Raw genomic sequence first — 24,222 nt, 5'->3', positions numbered from 1 at the left:
TTGTTTTCAATAAACAGTTTAGAATTGTTTTCATTGTAATTTAAATGTTTGTATTCCTTTGGCAAAATTCAAGAACCACATTAAAGTGAGGGAGAGCCAACCTGGGCAACATGGTGAAACCCCATCTCTACAAAAAATAAATAAATAAATAAATACAAAAATTAACTGGGTGTAGTGGCTTGTGCCTGTAGTCACAGCTACTCGTGAGGCTGAGATGGGAGGATGGCTTGAATCTAGGTGGAGGATGCAGTGAGCCGTGATTGTTGCCACTGCACTCCAGCCAGGGCAACAGAGTGGAGACCCTGTCTAAAAAAAACAAAAAATAGCGAGGGAGAGCATGCCTTACCTTGATACTGATACCTAAAGGTGTCATTAGCTGAATGAATTGTTGACTTTGAAATACCATTATAATTACACTGAAGAGTTCTGTGTATCTCAGCTTCATCAGTACTAGGCTATTGGTTGGGCCAACATAGTAGTTTTGCATTAAATATACCCTGTTGATATAAAATGCATAAATAATAGATGTCCATTTTCATATAGTATATCTATATACATTTGTACATATGTACTCATAGGTGTTATCAATATTATTTATTTTCCTCATTTTGTTACAAAAGTCATCATCTAAAATATTTACTCATGCAAATTAGTGATTTAATAGGAAGAAGAGTAGACTTGTACCATTCCAATAGCATTTTATCCCTATTTTCTATATATGAAATATTATATTGAATAAAATTATAATAGAACATTACTTACAATTTTACTGATATTTGAAAGTAGATACATTTTAAGAATATTTTAATTATATTATAGAATTTTAATTATCAGTATACAGAAGTTTTAAACTGACCTTATCTTTATCTGTTCTATACCCCATTTAGGAATATATTTTAAAGCAAGTTGCAACAACGTATATCAAGCTTGGGTGGCCGAAAAATAATTTTAATGGATCTCTTGTTCAAGCATCCTACCAACATGAGTACTGTTTTATTTTCTTATCCTCTTCTTTTCCCCTAGAACTGTACAATAATGTACTACTAGTGCCATTGTGACTTTAGCAGCATGAAACAATCTTCCTTTCATTCTTCATCTTACATTTCACTTTCCCGAGAGGACTGTCACTGGGTAGCACAGTTTCCATTGCCTGATCCTGAGAACAAAGACGTTTCCTTGCTGTGTTTTAATTTAAGATCTACCTTTATTGGTGATATTGAGATCGGAACGCATGCCTCTCACTGGAGTACTGTTAAACTTTTAGTATGTTTAACTTCCACTCTGCCTAAGTGACTTTTACTCAGCAGCATAGGATTTCCAGATCTAAAAACCATAAACCAGTTAATAATTTATCTACTATTTAGGGAATGAATTTCTCTCACTTTCTTTTTAATTTGTTTCCCTTTTGATGATCTCTAGAGAACTACGTAGAGAAGTTATAATGCTGGCCTGCAGTTTTGGCAACAAGCACTGTCACCAACAGGCATCAACTCTTATTTCAGATTGGATTTCCAGCAACAGGAACAGGTAAATTGAGCCAATTCCTGTATTTCTGATATTATTTAATAGTGCTTTCAGATTCTCAGTGGATGCATTTCATTTACCAACTGGAGAAAAACAAGACAAGGAAAAACAAAAGCATACAGCAACATTTTGTATCAGATTCACAGCTTCCAAGGCAATAGTGTGAAAGTCACAATACAGGTATCTTTGAAATGATTCACTGAGTTTATGCTAACTTTATTAATTTAGATCTTTATTTTTAAATATATATATGTAAGTTGTCACCTTATTTCAAGTTTTGAAAGCTCTGCTATCTCATGAGAACAAAATAATGAAATTCAATCCAGACTCTTTCAGGTTCTTTATAAAGGTTGTGGCATTTATTCATAAAACAATTACCAGCATATGTCATAAACAAAGTAGCATAACAAATGTTAATATTAAAAACTAAAACTAAAAGGTTATGAAAAAAAGATCTTTCCTTTTTCAGTGACCCTTGATAATGACCTTAAACTTGTATCTTATCTTAGAATTTTGCCATATAGTATTTTAATATATGAGGTTAAAGTTGTTTAATTAAATTACTTTTGAGGAAAAAATACTGTGCTAAATGTCACTTGCTAATGAAAGGAATACTAAACATAAACATAATCAAAGATTGTTAGTATTATGCCTACAGTATTTTAAACCTTCTTAAGGTATCCTTACATTTTCAAGGGTATTAATGTACTGTTTCTTTTTACACTTTGAACAACTGATACCCATTCCTCTCCAGTTTTTGGCCCCCATAACTAGAGTCTTTCCTCCTAAAAGGAAGAGAAGCTAGGGGCTGATTTGTACAGATGATGCTATTTTATTTGCAATAGTAGGGTTGTTCCTGATATGCGTGTGAGGGATGATCCCATGGGCAACAAAGAAAGACACTTGTTCCGGATAAACTTAAGAGAACTGCAGTCAGAATAACCTACTTATTAATAATTGGTATTTGTCTTGTTAAGAGCTATTTAGGTTTAGATTTAATATCTAAATGACTAGATCAAAGAGTAACTATTCTGTTCAAAAGGTCTCTGTAGGAATCTTTCACTACATTATTTAGTTACTCATCATAATACCTCACCTTCCTGTAGCATTTCCTGCTTGCCCTCTAAATTAATTGTTTCTGGTCTTATACAAGCTAAAAAGGAAAACATTTTGTCAGTGTCTTCTGCCAATTGATCTATCATCTGTTTGAAGACAGCGATCCAATATTTCATCTGTCTTCTCTAGAACCAAAGTGTACCCATTTTTTAAATTTTCAAGATTTTTTGCTAAGCCTTCTGAAAACTATTTCATTAGACCGGAAAATGTTATACAAACTTTTTTGCTATTTTTACCACCTCCTTCAATTCTACCACATATAATCAGACCATGGAAGTAAACATTTATCCAAAATAAATACAGCCACAATTTTTTTAAAAAAAAATTGTATTTTTTTTTATTGTACTTTAAGTTCTAGGGTACATGTGCATAACGTGCAGGTTTGTTACATAAGTATACTTGTGCCATGTTGGTGTGCTGCACCCATCAACTCGTCATTTACATCAGGTATAACTCCCAATGCAATCCCTCACCCTCCCCCCTCCCCCCTCCCGTGATAGGCCCCGATGTGTGCTGTTCCCCTTCCCGTGTCCAAGTGATCTCATTGTTCAGTTCCCACCTATGAGTGAGAATATGCGGTGTGTGGTTTTCTGTTCTTGCGATAGTTTGCTGAGAATGATGGTTTCCAGCTGCATCCATGTCCCTGCAAAGGACACAAACTCATCCTTTTTTATGGCTGCATAGTATTCCATGGTGTATAAGTGCCAAATTTTCTTAATCCAGTCTGTCACTGATGGACATTTGGGTTGATTCCAAGTCTTTGCTATTGTGAATAGTGCTGCAATAAACATACGTGTGCATGTATCTTTATAGCAGCATGATTTATAATCCTTTGGGTATATACCCAGTAATGGGATGGCTGGGTCATATGGTACTTCTAGTTCTAGATCTTCGAGGAATCGCCATACTGTTTTCCATAATGGTTGAACTAGTTTACAATCCCACCAACAGTGTAAAAGTGTTCCTATTTCTCCACATCCTCTCCAGCAACTGTTGTTTCCTGACTTTTTAATGATTGCCATTCTAACTGGTGTGAGATGGTATCTCATTGTGGTTTTGATTTGCATTTCTCTCATGGCCAGTGATGATGAGCATTTTTTCATGCATCTGTTGGTACAGCCACAATTTTATTAAAATCCATATTATATATACATATAAAAAAGATGAAATGTATTATGGAGAAATTATAGTCTCTTATTTCTTCCCTTTTGTTTTTGTGTGTTTTGTTTGTTTTTGTTTTATTGTGCTATACACGTGCGCTTTTTCAGAGCTGATTATTGTTTTAAAACGTTAATGGGTCTACTCGTATAAACATGTTTTTCTACCATGTTGTTGAAATTGGACTCACACCATTGCATCACCATAATTTCTCTAGAAAGCATTCGACTCCTAATATCACTGTCTAAATTTTAGAAATATAGCTTTTGGGAAAAATACTACTTTAAAAATAGTTCATTTATTTAAGAATACTTTTTGAATAATTCTCAGTACCATCTGGTAGCTGGAAATCAAAGAAGTGGATCTTAACATTCATAGAGGAACTGTTTTTTAAACAGTTTTATTTTGAAATAAGAACTAAGTACATACTTACCTGGCAGGGGAGATACCATGATCACGAAGGTGGTTTTCCCAGGGCGAGGCTTATCCATTGCACTCCGGATGTGCTGACCCCTGCGATTTCCCCAAATGTGGGAAACTCGACTGCATAATTTGTGGTAGTGGGGGACTGCGTTCGCGCTTTCCCCTGAAAAAAAAAAAAAAAAAAAAAAAAAAAAAAAAAAAAGAACTAAGTACAAGATAGAGTGTGAACACAAAGAAAGGAAACATTACTATCTTGGAGGGATCTCATTTTGATTCATGAAGGATAAGTAAGACTTAAGTGGATAGGGCAGGACTGAAGGCAGGAGTAGGTGTCTATGAATATGTAAGGTGGGTAGATGGGAATTCTAGGCAGAATAAAGCCACACATGTTTCTGTTTAATTTAATACGTGCGGTAATATTTGACTTGTAAACTTGAACAATTCATCCGCTCATTTTGGTTTTGGTAACTCTGCCACTTATCTGTGGTAAAATAATAAAATTTGGGCCAAACAACTTAAGATTCTTTTGTCATTTCCTTCATTAATTTCATTTTATATTCTCTGCCTTGCTTTCTTTTGTAACGGGGAAAGTAAACATGTTAAGTGAAATTAACTCTGTATTTACTAAGATTTGCTTAACCCACCACATGACACGCCCAGCAAGCACAGGTCACCTTCGGCAGTGAGGACAGATGATATCCACTATGCTACTAGATGTGTGTGAAGATCAGAGGTGTAATCTGTATTTTTTGGATGACAGCTCGATAATTAAACAATAATGCAATCCTGTAGTTGGTGCTGAGTTTAAGTTTCTCAAACTGAGTCAAAAAGGAAAGAACAATATTTATTTTTAAAATGGCCCTATAACAATAGACGAGTAATCCTTGTTTGTTTGCTTTTTGTTTGTTTAACTGAAGCCTTAAATAGAGTGATTTACAAAAGTCATCTAAGAAAAGAATACTAGAGGTAATGTAGTAGACTTATGAAATATCTTGGGAAATACATATTTATTCTAATATGTCTACAAAACAGTGAGTCATAGAAGTAGCAGGGATTGCAAATTTGGGGGTGTTGTACTATACTATGCAGCATAATATTGATACATTGGGGATATGGGTAAAATCAGTGACATCAGAATCACAAACATGGAATGAATGTGAAAGGTGCTGCAGGGAGGGATAATGGGACCAAAAAGTACAATGAATAGCTAGAGATTGTAGCAGCAGAAAGAAAAATTCAAGAACTACAGTGGATGATAAATTGAATGAGTTGACATTCTAATACCTGTTAAAATATTCAAACGCTACAGTGTTGAATTGTAATAGCGATGTCATGCATAAAAAGGGATTGAGCTACATTCAGGTCTTGTTAGGCTGCAATTTGGAGACTCAGTTCAACAAAAAAACACATTTCAAAAAAGAGACGAATTGGCAAGCATTTGGTGGAGATACAATACAAATGATAAAACGATCTTGAGAACATGAGCTATGAGAGGAGCTTGTGAAAATTGAAAATCTTAAAAAATAAAAAAAGACACAGAAAAGATAATGGCCTTTTTCTATGTATAAAAGCATTATAAAGGGAATAGAAATGGGTTTCTTTCACTGGTTGGTGCAAATAAGGAAGAAATAATAGGCCCAAGTCTCATTGAGTAAAAAAAAAAAAAAAAAAAAAAAAATTGGACATAGTATTACTGCAGATATGGTATTATAGGGTTTTCTCTAAGTAATAAATTTGACCGGAAGTTAAATATGTATCGTAACAATGTATTTAAATACTGTTAAAGGGCACAATTTAAAGCTGTAAGCCAATACAAAGTAAAGTTTGAAAGGATTTATTTTTATTTTATTTTTTGTTATACTTTAAGTTCTAGGGTACATGGATGCAATGTGCAGGTTACCTATGTATACATGTGCCATGTTGGTGTGCTGTACCCATTAACTCGTCGTTTACATTAGGTATATCTCCTAATGCTATCCCTCCCTCCTGCCCCTACACCACAACAGGCCCTGGTGTGTGATGTTCCCCTTTCTGTGTCCAAGTGTTCTCATTGTTCAGTTCCCACCTATGAGTGAGAACATGTGGTGTTTGGTTTTCTGTTCTTGCGATGGTTTTGTGAGAATGATGGTTTCCAGCTGCATCCATAGCCCTGCAAAAGACATGAACTCATCCTTTTTTATGGCTGCATAGTATTCCACCGTTTATATATGCCACATTTTCTTAATCCAATCTGTCGTTGATGGACATTTGGGTTGATTCCAAGTCTTTGCTATTGTGAACAGTGCCACAATAAACATACGTGTGCATATGTCTTTATCGCAGCATGATTTATAATCCTTTGGGTGTATACCCAGTAATGGGATGGCTGAGTCAAATGGTATTTCTAGTTCTAGATCCTTGAGGCATTGCCACACTGTCTTCAACAATGGTTGAACTAGTTTACAGTCCCACCAACAGTGTAAGAGTGTTCCTATTTCTCCATATCCTCTACAGCACCTGTTGTTTCCTGATTTTTTAATGATTGCCATTCTAACTGGTATGAGATGGTATCTTATTGTGGTTTTGATTGACATTTCTCTGATGGCTAGTGATGATGAGCATTTTTTCATGTGTCTGTTGGCTGCATAAAAGTCTTCTTTTGAGAAGTGTCTGTTCATATCCTTTGCCCACTTTTTGATGGGGTTGTTTGTTTTTTTCTTGTAAATTTGTTTGAGTTCTTTGTAGGTTCTGGCTATTAGCCCTTTGTCAGATGAGTAGATTACAAAAATTTTCTCCCATTCTGTAGGTTGCCTGTTCACTCTGATGGTAGTTTCTTTTACTGTACAGAAGCACTTTAGTTTAATTAGATCCCATTTGTCTATTCTAGCTTTTGTTGCCATTGCTTTTGGTGTTTTAGACCTAAAGCCCTTGCCCATGCCTATGTCCTGAATAGTATTGCCTAGGTTTTCTTCAAGGGGTTTCATGGTTTTAGGTCTAACATTTAAGTCTCTAATCCATCTTGAATTAATTTTTGTATAAGGTGTAAGGAAGGGATCCAATTTCAGCTTTCTACTTATGGCTAGCCAATTTTCCCAGCACCATTTATTAAGTAGGGAATCCTTACCCCATTTCTTGTTTTTGTCGTTTGTCAAAGATCAGATGGTTATAGATGTGTGGTATTACCTCTGAGGGCTCTGTTCTGTTCCATTGGTCTATATCTCTGTTTTGGTACAAGTCCCATGCTGTTTTGGCTACTGTAGCCTTGTAGTATAGTTTGAAGTCAGGTAGCGTGATGCCTCCAGCTTTGTTCTTTTGGCTTAGGATTGTCTTAGCAATGCAGGCTCTTTTTTGGTTCCATATGAACTTTAAAGTAGTTTTTTCCAATTCTGTGAAGAAAGTCATTGGCAGCTTAATGGGGATATCATTGAATCTACAAATTGCCTTGGGCAGTATGGCCATTTTCACGATATTGGTTCTTCCTGTCCATGATCATGGAATTTTCTTCCATTTGTTTGTGTGCTCTTTTATTTCGTTGAGCAGTGGTTTGCAGTTCTCCTTGAAGAGGTCCTTCACATTCGTTGTAAGTTGTATTCCTAGGTATTTTATTCTCTTTGAAGCAATTGTGAATGGGAGTTCACTCATGATTTGGCTCTCTGTTTGTCTGTTATGGTTGTATAAGACTGCTTGTGATTTTTGCACATTAATTTTCTATCCTGAGAATTTGCTGAAGTTGCTTATCAGCTTAAGGAGATTTTGGGCTGAGATGATGGGGTTTTCTAAATATACAATCATGTCATCTGTACCAATTTGACTTCTTTTCCTAATTGAATACCCTTTATTTCTTTCTCTTATCTGACTGCCCTGGCCAGAACTTCCAACACTGTTTTGAATAGGAGTGGGAGAGAGGGCATCCCTTCTTCTGCCAGTTTTCAAAGGGAATGTTTCCAGTTTTTGCCCATTCAGTATGATATTGGCTGTGGGTTTGTCATAAATAGCTCTTACTATTTTGAGATACGTTCCATCAATACCTAATTTATTGAGAGTGTTTAGCATGAAGGGCTGTTGAATTTTGTCAAAGACCTTGTCTGCATCTACTGAGATAACCATGTGGTTTTTGTCTTTGGTTCTGTTTATATGCTGGATTATGTTTATTGATTTGCATATGTTGAACCAGCCTTGCATCCCAGGGATGAAGCCTACTTGATGATGGTGGATAAACTTTTGGATGTGCTGCTGGATTTGATTTGCCAGTATTTCGTTGAGGATTTTTGCATCAATGTTCATCAGAGATATTGGTCTAAAATTATCTATTTTTGTTGTGTTTTTTGTTTGTTGCTTTTGTGTGTGTGTGTGTCTTTTTTGTTTGTTGTGTCTCTGTCAGGCTTTGGTATCAGGATGATGATGGCCTCATAAAATGAGTTAGGGAGGATTCCCTCTTTTTCTATTGATTGGAATAGTTTCAGAAGGAATGGTGCCAGATCCTCCTTGTACCTGTGGTAGAATTTGGCTGTGTATCAGACTTTTTTTGGTTGGTAAACTATTAATTATTGCCTCAACTTCAGAGCCTGTTATTGGTCTATTCGTGGATTCAACTTCTTCCTGGTTTAGTCTTGGGAGAGTGTATGTCTCCAGGAATTAATCCATTTCTTCTAGATTTCTAGTTTATTTGCGTAGAGGTGTTTATAGTATTCTCTGATGGTAGTTTGTATTTCTCTGAGGTTAGTGGTGATATCCCCTTTATCATTTTTTATTGCAGGTATTTCATTCTTCTGTCTTTTCTTCTTTATTAGTCTTGCTAGCGGTCTATCACTTTTGTTGATCTTTTCACAAAACCATCTGCGGGGTTCATTGATTTTTTGAAGGGGTTTTTTGTGTCTCTATCTCCTTCAGTTCTGCTCTGATCTTAGTTATTTCTTGCCTTCTGCTAGCTTTTGAATGTGTTTGCTCTTGCTTCTCTAGTTCTTTTAATTGTGATATTAGGGTGTCAATTTCACATCTTTCCTGCTTTCTCTTGTGGGCATTTAGTGCTAAAAATTTCCGTCCACACACTGCTTTAAATGTGTCCCAGAGATTCTGATATGTTGTATCTTTGTTCTCATTGGTTTCAAAGAACATCTTTATTTCTGCCTTCATTTCATTATGTACCCAGTAGTCATTTAGGAGCAGGTTGTTCAGTTTCCATGTAGTTGAGCAGTTTTGATTGAGTTTCTTAGTCCTGAGTTCTAGTTTGATTGCACTGTGGTCTGAGAGATAGTTTGTTATAATTTCCGTTCTTTTACATTTGGTCAGGTGTGCTTTATTTTCAACTATGTGGTCAATTTTGAAATAAGTGTGATGTAGTGCTGAGAAGAATGTATATTCTGTTGATTTGGGGTGGAGAGTTCTGTAGATGTCTATTAGGTCCACTTGGTGCGGAGTTGAGTTCAATTCCTGGATATCCTTGTTAACTTTCTGTCTCGTTGGTCTGTCTAATGTTGACAGTGGGGTATTAAAGTTTCCCATTATTATTATATGGGAATCTAAGTCTCTTTGTCTCTAAGGACTTGCTTTATGAATCTGGGTGCTCGTGTATTAGGTGCATATATATTTAGGATAGTTAGCTCTTCTTGTTGAATTGATCCCTTTACCATTATGTAATGGCCTTCTTTGTCTCTTTTGATCTTTGATGGTTTAACGTCTGTTTTATCAGAGACTAGGATTGCAATCCCTGCCTTTTTTTGTTTTCCATTTGCTTGGTAGATCTTCTTCCATCCCTTTATTTTGAGCCTATATGTGTCTGCATGTGAGATGGGTCTCCTGAATACACACACTGATGGGTGCTGATGCTCTTTATCCAATTTGCCAGTCTGTGTCTTTTAATTGGAGCATTTAGCCCATTTACATTTAAGGTTAATATTGTTATGTGTGAACTTGATCCTGTCATTGTGATATTAGCTGGTTATTTTGCTTGTTAGTTGATGCAGTTTCTTCCTAGCATCAATAGTCTTTACATTTTGGCATGTTTTTGCAATGGCTGGTACCGGTTGTTCCTTTCCATGTTTAGGGCTTCCTTCAGGATCTCTTGTAGGGCAGGCCTGGTGGTGACAAAATCTCTCAGCATTTGCTTGTCTGTAAAATATTTTATTTCTCCTTCACTGATGAAACTTTGTTTGGCGGGTTACGAAATTCTGGGTTTAAAATTCTTTTCTTTAAGAATGTTGAATATTGGCCCCCACTCTCTTCTAGCTTGTAGAGTTTCTGCCAAGAGACCCGCTGTTAGTCTGATGGGCTTCCCTTTGTGGGTAACCTGACCTTTCTCTCTGGCTGCGCTTAACATTTTTCCTTCATTTCAACTTTGGTGAATCTGACAGTTATGTGTCTTGGAGTTGCTCTTCTCTAGGAGTATCTTTGTGACATTCTCTGTATTTCCTGAATTTGAATGTTGGCCTGCCTTACTGGGTTGGGGAAGTTCTCCTGGATGATATCCTGCAGAGTGTTTTCCAACTTGGTTCCATTCTCCCCATCACTTTCAGGTACACTAATCAGACGTTGATTTGGTCTTTTCACATAGTCCCATATTTCTTGGAGGCTTTGTTCATTTCTTTTTACTCTTTTTTCTCTTAACTTCTCTTCTCGCTTCATTTCATTCATTTGATCTTCAGTCACTGATACCCTTTCTTCCAGTTGATCGAGTTGGTTACTCAAGCTTGTGCATTTGTCACGTAGTTCTAGTGTCATGGTTTTCATCTCTATCAGGTCATTTAAATACTTCTCTACATTGGTTATTCCAGTTAGCCATTCATCAAATCTTTTTTCAAGGTTTTTAGTTTCTTTGTGCTGGGTTCGTAGTTCCTCCTTTAGCTCAGAGAAGTTTGATCATCTGAAGCCTTCTTCTCTCAATTCATCAAAGTCATTCTCTGTCCAGCTTTGTTCCATTGCTGGTGAGGAGCTGCGTTCCTTTGGAGGAGGAGAGGTACTCTGATTTCTAGAATTTTCATCTTTCCTGCACTGCTTTTTCCCCATCTTTGTGGTTTTATCTACCTTTGGTCTTTGATGATAGTGACATGCAGATGGGGTTTTGGCGTGGGTGTCCTTTCTGTTTGTTAGTTTTCCTTCTAACAGTCAGGACCCTCAGCTGTAGGTCTGTTGGAGTTTGCTTGAGAACCACTCCAGACCCTGTTTGCCTGGGTATCAGCAGCGTAAGCTGCAGAAGAGTGAATATTGCTGAACAGCAGATGTTGCTGTCTGATCGTTCCTCTGGAAGCTTCGTCTCAGAGGTGTACCCAGCCGTGTGAGGTGTCAGTCTGCCCCTAGTGGGGTATGTCTCCAAGTTAGGCTACTCAGGTGTCAGAGACCCACTTGAGCAGGCAGTCTGTCCATTCTCAGATCTCAAACTCTGTTCTGGGAGAACCACTACTCTCTTCAAACCTGTCAGACAGGGACATTTACATCTGCAGAGGTTTCTGCTGCCTTTTGTTTGGCTATGCCCTGTTCCCAGAGGTGGAGTCTACAGAAGCAGGCAGGCCTCCTTGAGCTGTGGTGGCCTCCACCCAGTTCGAGCTTCCTGGCCGCTTGTTTACCTACTTAAGCCTCAGCAATGGTGGGTGCCCCTCCCCCAGCCTCTCTGCCACCTTGCAGTTAGATCTCAGACTGCTGTGCTAGCAATGAGGGAGGCTCCATGGGCATGGGACCCTCTGAGCCAGGTGCGGGATATAATCTCCTGGTGTGCCATTTGCTAAGACCCTTGGTAAAGTGCAGTATTAGGGTGGGAGTGATCTGATTTTCCAGGTGTTGTGTGTCACGGTTTCCCTTGGCTAGGAAAGGGAATTCCCTTCCCCTTTGCACTTCCCGGGCGAGGCGATGCCTCGCCCTGCTTCAGCTCTCACTCATTGGGCTGCACCCACTGTCCTGAACCCACTGTCTGACACACCCTAGTGAGATGAACCCGGTACCTCAGTTGGAAATGCAGAAATCACCCGTCTTCTGCGTCGCTCACACTGGGAGCTGGAGGCTGGAGCTGTTCCTATTCGGCCATCTTGGTGCCAAATCCCCAAGGATTTAATCTACAGCATTACTCAATAGATAATAATGTCTATTCCCTAACATAAATTGAAGACTTGTATCTTCACTATACTTAAAAAAATTACCCTGAAACAACACAGCACCTTGTTATATAGTAAATGTTTATTGAATTGAAATAAATTGGGTATTCCTTTTGAAACTGGAAAAATAAAACAATTCCATAATAAAATTCTAAGTAGAGGCAAATCTCTACTTTGCAACATACACAACACATGAGCTTCACTACTTATTTAATTAATTATAACATTACTAATATTGTCTTTAATGATAATCATAAAGCTATATTTTCTTTATTTTCTATATATATATATATATATTTTTTTTTTTTTGAGACGGAGTCTCGCTCTGTCACCCAGGCTGGAGTGCTGTGGCCAGATCTCAGCTCACTGCAAGCTCCGCCTCCCGGGTTCACGCCATTCTCCTGCCTCAGCCTCCCGGGTAGCTGGGACTACAGGCGCCGCCACCTCGCCCGGCTAGTTTTTTGTAGTTTTTAGTAGAGACGGGGTTTCACCGTGTTAGCCAGGATGGTCTCGATCTCCTGACCTCGTGATCCTCCCGTCTCGGCCTCCCAAAGTGCTGGGATTACAGGCTTGAGCCACCGCGCCTGGCCTTATTTTCTATATTGAGCATGTACTGCATTGTGGGTGCTGGCTAAGTGCTTTTTGTGTATTATCTCACTATTTTTATTTTTGTTTCTTACCAAAACCAAATTCTAAATTTACAAAAGTTATGCAACTTGCCAAGATTATATGACAATAGGTGGTAGAGCTGGACTTCTTTACCCAGCTTGCCTGCCCCCTAACGCTGTTGCATGTGGTTCTGCGGTATATCACAGTACTATCTATCAGTAAAATACATTTGTTCAAAAATGGTAAAATAAATAAATAAAAATTGTCTGACATATGTCAAGTACTCACTTCAGTGAGTAAGCAGCAGTTTTATGCACATGGGTTGCATGGTACTATATGGCAGAAGCTAGTGGTTTTTGAACCTGAACATGCACCTGAAATATCAGATGGGATTAAAACAGTTTGTTGGACTCCACCCTCTGAGTTTCTGATTTAGTAGGTAGAATGAGGCCCAAGGTTTTGTATTTATAACAAGTTTCCATGTAATGTTGATGCTGTTGGTATAGGTACCACACTTTGGGAATTGCTGATGTAGTGAAAGGTTACTGTTTTCAGAGTTAAGACACTAGTGGTCAAATTGAAGTTGTTTCCCTAAATAACCTTGGAAAAGTCTTTCAGTTTCCTCATGTACAAAATGGCAATCATATTACTAACCACACAAGTCATGAGAGTTATGTAAAAGAATGCCTATATAATACTTAACCTTTGCAGAAAATTATAAAACAAAAACACTAGTCTTCTTCAGAGTTACCCTCTACTTGTTTTCACTATCTTTGGATAGTGGGCAGTGTGAATTTTAAGTGGGGACAGTAGAAATAGTAACACTTATTGAATGCCTTCAATGCTGAATCTACCCTCTATAAGTTTTGAGTCTTACAAGGATGTGACCTGTGACATAAAATATAAAACAAAATGCTACCATAGAGATTCTCAATTTAGGAGCAGGAGGACATTTGCCCCTTTTCCCCTATTTTGAGGAATAGTGCCTGTCTTGGCCTCCTGGCAGATATAACTGTTTCATCCTTGCTCTTCTTAATCAGCTGCTATTCATGGCAAATATCCCTTTGTCCGCCAGAGCTCACTTTATCTCATAGTGTAGAGTGTTCCAGATAGCTGTGTTCCTTTATGTCTGATCCTTATCATCAATGTTTGCTTTTCTTATGTGAGAACATAAATGTGGAGGGACAAAAGACTCTTTCCACTATGGTCTGTGTATATCTCGTCCAGAAACCTCATGTTTTCTTTCCCCAAAACATAGATCCTAACTTACTGTTTATGTTTCCAAGTTGGTGTGGTCCTATTTCCTCAGTTCTTTATACCACTATTTTTATTTTTCTTATTATAAATTGTTTCACTCTAAACTTTCATAGGCTAAAGTCAGACCTGCCACTCTAGTGCTGTAACCAACATAGACTTTTTGTAGACCAGTGATCATAGCAATGAGTTTGTATGGAATAGCAAAAAGAACAGGGCTGCCCACCCTTCCAATGAGCTGGGCTCAGGAATTAGCTTGTCCTTTGTCATTAAACAGTTGTGGCTTTAGATAAGTCAGTTAAATTCTCAAAATCTCAACTGTATTTCTGAAGTAAGGAGATTGCCCCCAAATTTCCAGTGCTTATATCAGCTCTAAAAGTTCAAAATTTCACACTCACTGTGTATGAACATAAATCCATAAATCATACAATTTTCCCACAATAGGACTAATTTTATTTCTCTTTGTATTATTGAGTTGAATGGTGTATGTTTTGTGCATATACACTCAATAAATATACATCAAATAACTCCTATGTGTTGGGCAGTGTTAGACATTTAGAATGTGTCATTCATTCAGTCAACTAATGCTAGCCCCTGTTATTGCCAGGAATTAAAAATACATAGTTCCTGCCTTTACACACCCCAAAGTCAGGTGGAGTGGTAAGGAGGTAAGAGGAAAATAAAAGTTGTTCAAATAGTCACACAAAGGTAAAAATACGACTCAAGACAAGTGCAACAAATGAAAGTTTGGTGGTGTTCTGAGAGACTCTCAAATGAGAATCTGATAAGTGCAACGAGATGAGGAAAAAATGTCCAGCCCTGAGAGCTGGTAGTGCAAATGAAAAGGATTGGAGCTATTTGACCGTTATTGAGGAAGAAAGAGTGACAGGAGTTAATGATTGCATTATTGAGTAAGAGAAAGAAATGCATTAAGGACAATTTACTAGAATAATTGAATAGCTCTCAAACTTTATGTACATGTATCTCCTAAAATAATATGTTTAAGTTTACATCTAAAATTCTCCATCATACATTTAGATAATTGCAAGGATTTAACTTCTAGCATATTTTTATAAGCATTTTCAAATAAAATATTTTCAATCTCTCTAAATGTATCCAGTATAATCTAAAAGCATAGCTATTTTTTACTTTAAAATAATGACCGTTAGCCATAGCTATTTTTTACTTTAAAGTGGCCATTAGTCATTTTTAAATGTGATGAAGTTTTTAATTTAATAGTCACAGACTTTATATCATTTCTCTCTCTCCCCCAAACTTGTGTTCCAATATATTGCTGCCTGGAAATCTTTTATGTATCATCTTATCATACCTCTCTGCAAAAAAAAAAAAAAAAAAAAAATTCAAACACACATACATATGTTATTTTTTCATGTCATACTGAAAGTTTGTGTTAAATTTGTTTTCTAAATCGACTTAGCATTACAATTGTTAATTTGACAATTTCCAAACATAAAAAATTGTTAAATATGGAAGTAAAAAAATAGGCCATTTTCCAATGAACTTACATATTCAAGGAAAAATATTACTTATTTCTGAATGAGAAAAGTTTCACCATCAATTCCATCCCTATTTTCATGTTAAAGTTCTGAGAAATCTTATGCATAAAAATAAGTAGATGGGAATGAAAGGTGTTTTGTTGTAGCAATTTGACACAGTTCTTTACAATCTTCCCAAGTTTTATGCTAAATATCACGTAGTAATCTATTACCAAAATTTTTTAACTATCACCTGAAAATTTGATTAGGACTTTCTTCAGATTTTATAGAAGCAAAGAATTTAAAAATTCAAAACTCACTTCCTAAATATCAGCACTAATATTTAGAATTTTCTCTTTGCTACCGCAGTACAACGGACCCCTGGAAAAGGCAAGATGAGTGAAAAATATGCTTTTCTCCTGGAACGTGGAAAAAAACAGAAAGGATTTTATAAAAAGTATCCATATGAAAGTTTAGGATTTGGAACTTGATGCTCATGATACTATGCATATTTTGGGGTACGCCTTGAAAAGTCATCCTTTATCCCCAGAGCTATGAACGCCTCATTTTGAATACCACTGCACTGGCATGTGGGTAAACACTGGAAGGATGATAAGTTGGTGAGATTGTCCAGGCAGAGAATATACATAAAGAGAAGTTCAATGCTAAGACTTGAGAAATCACAGCATTAAATACCTGGGTATAATCCAGACATAAGCTGTGGCTCCTGAACCTTAACAGTTACAGAGTATTCTAAAGTGGCTTTATTTCTTCTATCAATTTTTATAAAACTTTTTGTCATTTATTATTCTTTCCACTAAAATTCCAGACTTTTACTCTCTGTTTAAAGAAATAGATGCATATATTATATATTCTATTTAGATATATATTATTAATAGATCTAAATAGAATAGATATATTAAAATGATATATTTTATAAGGATTTATTCCTGGAATTTATTTTTATATATGTCCCCAAGAAATTTACACAATTCTTAATTTTATTTTTACTCATTTTCCTTTAAAATATTCAACTACTTGCACTCTATTTTATATCACATAGTAGACAATTTATATCTTACTTTCAAAATAGTTTTAATCACTTTCTTACTATTAATAGTTAGCTAATGCTGATTTTACAAATCAAGTTATGTATCTCTTTACCTCCTACTGACCCGGGGCATAGAAACTGCTTTTTTCATCAGAATATCAAAAATTATTTAATTTTTAATTTTTAAGAGTTTAGAAAGTATGCCATAAAAAGTAGTTATATTCCCAGCAGATGATGTTAAGTAACTAAAAACTGAGCAGTATATTTAGTCATTCATATTTTTTCTTGCATGTGAAGTAACACAGCATCTCACACTGTAATTTCATTTGGCTAATTCCCCAGACCGTATTTTGCACAGTACAGGACACTGCTGATAGAGAGTGTGATATACCTCTCATTATTTTACCCTGTGCAAATTCTACCCTACACATTCTTCATGACAGGCTCATTGAGGGTGAGGGGAACAACACCATGAAAAGCCTACTTGCACATTTGTAGTATAGATTTTTAAAGTAGTTTTAGCTAGTTTTCCACCAATACAAAACTTGAGGGCACTTTTTTTTTGTTCTCACTCTCATCATATGCTTAGAAAAATAACTTGAAAGATAATCATCTTCCTTCCCTCACCTTTCTGCCATAGGAATTTTATATATCAGTAATTGTGGCTATTCAGTTCATTGTGAATTGTTGCCTGCAGAGTCCTAGCACAAAAACTTAGAGATTGGTAGTAAGAGTCTTTAAAGAAGAAAATGGTATGGGTACTTCTGGCATTCACAATTATCATGAAAATCATTACTATTGACATCTCATTTTCAATTTATTCCTTCATAGTTCTTTAAGGTTGAAAAATAAAATATTTAACATGCTGCATCCCTCATTGTGGACAGTTGAAATGTTGTAGGGCCAGATTCACCAGTCCACATATGGATAATGGCATGTCTGGTTAGCAGTCAACTTGACTTGACTTTCTTTTTTTTTTAGAAACTAGGTCTTACTCTATTATCCAAGTGCAGTGGCACTGTCATAACTTCCTTCACCCTCAAATTACTAGGCTCAAGCAACTCTCCCACCTCAGCATCCCAGTATATCTAGGTCTACAGCTCCACACCACCACACCTGGCTAATTTTTTTTTTTTTTTTTTTTTTTAGAGACAGGGTCTCACTATGTTGCCCAGGCTAGTCCTAGAATCCCTGTCTCAAGCAATCCTCCTGCCTTGGGCTGTCAAAGTGCAGGGATCGACTGGACTTTTAACTTTTCTAAAATAAGATGTTATTGCATATTTCTTCCATAGTTATAAGTTTACTTGTTTTAACCAGTATTAATTCAAACTCTTACAGTATTTGATTCAGATGTAAAACATACCTAGCCTCTGCCATGTTCCAGCCATCATGCTAAAAGTCACCAGGGATCCAATGATGAACAAAAGAACATGGCTCCTGCCTTACAATCTAATGGGGTAGACCAACGCTAATCAGATGCCAGATATAATACAAATAATGTAGTACTTAACTGTGATGAGAAGCCAGATGGAAGGTTTACAAGAGAAGGACAATTTGACCTGTCAGTAAAGTTGACTTGCCTGCAGAACGGCAAGTAAACTGAGGTCGCTGGGAGAGATGCACATTCTTTAGACTAAGAAAGAAAGCAGGTGTTAAATGGAAACAACAGTGTGTAAAAATGAGCTTCCTTCACAACATCCTTTCTCAAGATTAGATTCTTCATACTTTCAAAAATTTACCTGATTGGGCAGAATCTGTACTGAAACAAGAACATCCTCTAAAAATTTTGCAAGCTAATTTTTAATTTAATCACTTTGTTTTGTTTTTATTTGCTGAGAGGAGCAAAAATCCCAGTAAGCTGATTATGCTCATTCATCAAAGCTTTAGAGGATCTCTATTCTAACATTAGAATATGTTACCAAACAAGTGTTTTAGAAAAGCTATATAGAAGAAAAATAATATATGAAATGTGGTGAGTGTACTTGCTATCTGAATTTATCCTATTATGAATTCTTTTGTCAAAATGAAAATCATTTTCATAGACAGGAATTGCTACCTGGCTTATTATTTGTATAATTACAGGTCTTCGTATATTAGAATTACTTAAATAGTGGCTATACCTGAATATAGACAAGAACTTTTGATCCTTCTTTTCCCTAAGCTTTTCTGAAATCACACTGAGAATACCACTATTCCTTGCTGTTTAGAGAATTTAATACATGCCAACTCAGTTCAGTCCATCATGAGATAAATGTTTGACTGAATGACTTACTTCAGGGAATAACTAATCTGGTTGTATTTTTAATTTAGTTTTTATATAGCAGGGACTTTAATTGCTTCTATGGCTAATATAACTCCAGTGAGTGCATAATTCTATTTATTTTCTTATAGTCACATTTAGTTTCTAATCTAAATGCATTAACGACTTTATATTCTAATTTAAAATGCAGAAATAATTATACACTTGTATTCCTTTTCCCAACACTTTGGTCTTTTTCCTGACGTTTTCCTCTTGAAAAAAATTATATTACTAGCCATGCATAGAGGCACATAGTCAATAGTTATTTCTTCAAAGTATCTTAATTTTTACATAAGTATGCTTTTTTGAAGGTAATGTGATTTAATTTAATTTTTTTTCTTTGCAATATAATTGGATCTCCCCCATTCCTGCCAATAGTAATTTTCTTATTGTGTGAATATTGTTTGCCTAAAATTATACTGATTTCAGACACTTTTGTGTCTTCTATCAGAAGACATATGCCTACTGATTAGTTGTAGAGTACCTCTATTTTAACAGCCCAACTGTTTATTACAGTGCAAGGGCTCAGTGAATATAGATTCCCATGGGCAACTAAGAACAATGCTTATTAAACTTGTAATAATAAGCATTATTATTTGCTAAACTGGAATTTTGTTTGCTGAATAGCCAACAAAAATATTTGCAGCTTCCAAAACGTTTGTACTAAGACACAGTGAGTGTATTACACTGACAGATTGAGTATAAAATTCATTGCAATCATTGCCAACCACTACAAAGAAGAGATTTTCTTCACATTTTCCTAATGTAATGTGAGCATTCATACTATCACTAAGGGGAGTCATTCAACAACACTAATATTTCCTTTTGGTTTATTTTTTCCCCTTGTGATTAAGGCTTAAGACTGATTCTATGCATATAATTCACTCTATTTAAAATAAAAATGAAAATAATTTATGTTAGTCTTCTAATGATACTGTGATAACATTAATTTGACATTGTGATAATTAAGGTAAAATATGGAAGAATCAATATTGTTTCATTTTATGTATATATCATGAATATATATAAAGTATTTGAAAAGTAGGAAATTTAGAACTTTTATGGTTCAGAAATTCTTGGCAATAACAGCAAAATTAAAAGCACACCCATATACGTCCATGAGTTGAATAGTGGCCTCCGAAAGATGCCTCCAAATCCTAATCCCTATGTGTAAATGTGACTTTATTTAGAGATAGGATTGTTGCACATGTAAAAAGTTATGGATCTCAGTATGAGATCATCCTAGGTTTAGAGAAACCTCTAAATCTGGTGATGAGTGTCCTTATAGGGGAAAAGTAGTCAAAGAGAGATACCGGGAGTAAGTCATGTAAAGACAGAGGAGCACCAAGCATTGCTGGAGCCACCAGAAGCTGGGGGAGGCATGGCTATATTTTCCCTTAGAGTCTTCAGGAGAAACTCACCATAGTTTTGAACTTCTGCTCTCAGACCAGCGAGAGAATAAATTTCTGTGATTTCAAGCCACCAAGTTTATGGTAATTTGTTTTGGCAGCTCTAGAAAACTAATGCACACACCCTCAGTCTCTGCCTTATATTCAAGCCTTGATGTATAATCAGTATTTTTGAGTTTTTTCCTTTTTTTGATAGAATATCAGGGAGGTATTGCAAATTAAATTTTTCACTTTAACAAACTTCATCCTTATTTTTACTTAAGATTTTCATTAAGAAAAAGAGGAATAAAAAATACTGAGGAAGCAGTTTCTTCTTGTTACTCACAAAATTAAGATAAAATTGTAATCATCAGCCAGTATAATATTATTTTTAACTGTATAGGGAAAAAATCATGGGAGTGATCCATTCCATGAAATAGAATAATATATGGAAATCTCCCTAAAATTCGTAGCAGAAAAAAAAAAAACACCCATATTCATTTTTCAGGATCTCTTTACTTAGAGTTTCTTCATTTTTTTTCTTTCTAATGACTCGAGATTCCATTTATAATTACGAAATCAAATAGAAAAAAATAAAGTGACTTATATTTAATTTTCATATATAAACCTTATTTTATCCTATTTAATAGATATTATATTTAATTTTCATATATAAATAAACTTTATTTTATCCTGAAATATACAAAGCGGGCATTCAACATGTACTGTTTACTCATTCTCTTCAGACATATGTAATGCCATAACCAATTACACATATATATGCATGTATACACCTTAAATATTTCAATTTTTCACAAAGTAATAAACAATGTCAACTCTTTTAAAATATATTTCTCAGGTATATCATCTCACAATGCAAAATGTCCCTTTTTGCCTAATTTGTAACTTTTTCATTCAATTATGCCATTCTCCTTTTTGCCAGAAGCTAGGTTATTTTATTTTGTTTTCAATAATTTTCTGTTACTTCATAAAATAGGAATAGATTCTTAACTATTTAAATGAGTATCCTTTGTCAAATTTAATTATATCAGTATTCCTTAAAATACACGTATATATGAGATTCATCATGCATTTCACTGCTTTTCACATAAAAAGAAAACAGGAAGCTCAAAATACATTTCAGCAAAGTCATAGAATCTTGCATTGGATGTGAATAAGAAAATTTCTCTATTTTTAAAAAGTACAGTATTTTCTTATATAATGAATCAATTAAATACAACTATCAATTAAAGGCCTACAGAATTATATTTTGAGCAATACACATAAACACACACACACACACAAGTAGCAAAGTTTATTTTGGCCAAAATAAAATCCATTTTTGGTTGGGAAACTTCAATTGAGAAAAATGCATTATTGTTCTCAAGACAGCTTTATGGTTATGCCAAAAAACTCAGCAAAATGGCAATAATCAATTCTTCCCAGTCTGAGGAATCAGGCTTGTTAATCTCAGTGACCTTGACAGTGCATTAGAGATTAAGGTAAACCACATTGCACTGATTCCTCACATTTTTGGAAGTATTACATTGATGGATAAGATAAATCTGTGTAATTTTTCAACATTTGTGTGAAGAATACAAAAGATGATGACAATTGCTATAAATCATTCCTGAGCAACAAATGTTATTTGTCGAGGTGGAGCCTAATATAATCCAGTGGAACTTTCATAGACACTCAGACCTGGGTCATGATTTGCATGAGGACACTGCTTGTGCATTTGCTATGGTAACTAATGTTTCATTCTTATAATTTATCTTTCATCTTAACAAGTTAAGCTAAAGTGCTAATTCCCAATTATTGTGATTCAGACAACACCATTAATTTTTGTTTCTATAGTTAGGCTTTATATGATAGCAGGTACTTAGATTTACAGTGCCCTGACCAGAGCTGAGGGAAGAAGCAGCTTAAATATTCATTGTCAGGATGGAGCAGATGAGTTAAAAAGCCATGGATAAGAGGCAGGTGATTATCAGGATACAATTTATCCCATCTTTAACACTGGAGTCTATAAATAGGGCAATTTATCAGCCATTTCACAACTTCTACTACAATTGTATATCTCTTAAGTACTAAATTATGTTATGTTCATAGAGCTGTTTATATTAACAGCCTGCTGTTCACTGTTTTAGACTGAGTCATCATAGATATCTTAATTTTTCTACTTATAAAGCATTTTTAACTCTTATAGGTATAATTGATGCTGGATATATTGCAAGAAAATTGTAAGGGTTCTAAGTTGTGAAATGCTAAATACTCAGCATTTAGGCTTTTCAGTAGGATGTGTTTAACATTGGACCATAAAAAAAAGAAAGAAAGAAAAAAAACCACTAGACAAGTCACAAATTTTCCTCTAATTATTTGCTTTTTTTCTTTACCTTTTTGTAGGTCTTTGTCATTTTTGCCTTTGTCATTCACACTGAATTTTTTGGCCTCTGTGCATTTCTCACTTGTGTTCTTTCTGTCTTTTTACTTTTCCTTTGATGTCTCCTTTTTGACCTTTTCTTTTTAATGTTATCTGAACCACTCAGTTTCTTATGTTTTTGTGCTTTGGCAATTATATTTTATAAAGTGATCTTATAGCCCAGATACTTAACCTTCATCATCCCTCTTTCTGACTATCCAATTTTATTTCTGCAGAAATGATAGCAATTTTATATATGGAACTTAAACCTTTACAAAGTAACTTCATATATATTACTTAAACTTAGATATAGTGAGTGTCCCTTTCAAAGTACGTTTACTTTAATTTTAAAAGCCACTTGAAAGGAGTGCAGTTACTTTAAATCGTAATCTTTTGATAGATTCAGGCTGTTAAGAGTTAAGATCCCTTGTCTCCCACGAGCAAATCTTTCTTTTCATATAGAAAGAGCTGCATATGTCTCTTTGCAAACATGCAAAATTAAAATATTAAGGAGTATTGAACATCATCTTAGAACATATTCAGATAATTTTAAATACATGTGTTCTGTTCTTACCAGGTTTCTCCAGTGCTATTCTTTTAAGTTTCACAGGGCCTTTGCAGACTGTTTTTGAACTGCCTTTTCCTTTGTTTTGAGATTTTCCTATTTCTTTTGGTTATACTTAAGGTTCAGTGGGAATGCAAATGCTGTTTGGGCACAAGTGAGAGAGCTCCCTAGAAACAGAACCACCCTAGCTTCAGCATGAAAAGTGCCTAGCAAACAGCGTTGCTTCCTAGTGACCTTTCCACCCATCACTGGCTATGCGTTTCACTTGGGATTCTGTCCCCTATTTGCTAGGGGGCATTGTAGAGATTTCTAGAAACCATATTCTTCCTGCTTGCCAGGGTTTTTGTGAATTTAGTGGTACTATATTTGATTGACAAGTATACTAGTAAAGTTAGGTGGGATTATAAAAGTGTATTTTATTATAATGCTTTAAACTTGAGACATATTATCAGTCAGGTTTTTCAATAAATTACTCATTCACTTTCAGTGAGATTCTTATTTTTACTGGTGCTTTTTAAAAAGTCCATTACTCATTTGGGAAAGATGGTTGTTACTCCATTTCAATAATAATAGTAATAAAAATAATGAGGAGGAGGAGAGTCATTATCAAATACTGAGAACAATTTGCTGTTTTCCCAGCACTGGGAGGTGTGCATTGTGGAGATAAAGTCCCTGCCAAACCCTTTATATACGCCAGGCACTGTGCTAAGCACTGGACAGACATCTCATTTAATCATTGTAACAGTCCTGTAAGGAATTATTATCCCCATTTTCCAGAAGGGGAAACTGACACATCAGTATAAAAAGTTGCTCATTCCTTCTAAACAGCTTTAGGTTTTCTTCGTGGTGGCTTTATT

The 24,222-nt window shown here is 35.5% G+C and overlaps 1 protein-coding gene and 1 non-coding gene across 2 annotated transcripts in view; both read left to right on the top strand.

Annotated features, from left to right (window-relative positions):
* TRHDE (thyrotropin releasing hormone degrading enzyme) overlaps positions 1-24,222 on the top strand; it is a 427,994-nt gene that overhangs the window by 378,303 nt on the left and 25,469 nt on the right. The window contains exons 14-15 of the mRNA XM_010353807.2: positions 888-985; positions 1,420-1,527. Coding sequence (XP_010352109.2) covers positions 888-985; positions 1,420-1,527 — 206 coding nt within the window. The remainder of the gene's footprint in view (positions 1-887; positions 986-1,419; positions 1,528-24,222) is intronic.
* On the top strand, positions 4,224-4,387 carry LOC115900222. The gene has a single exon (XR_004059888.1). It is a non-coding gene; the product is annotated as a U1 spliceosomal RNA (small nuclear RNA).

Source organism: Rhinopithecus roxellana, chromosome 10 (genome assembly GCF_007565055.1).
Source record: "Rhinopithecus roxellana isolate Shanxi Qingling chromosome 10, ASM756505v1, whole genome shotgun sequence".
Lineage (NCBI taxonomy): Eukaryota > Metazoa > Chordata > Mammalia > Primates > Cercopithecidae > Rhinopithecus > Rhinopithecus roxellana.
This window is presented reverse-complemented; position numbering and strand designations above follow the sequence as displayed.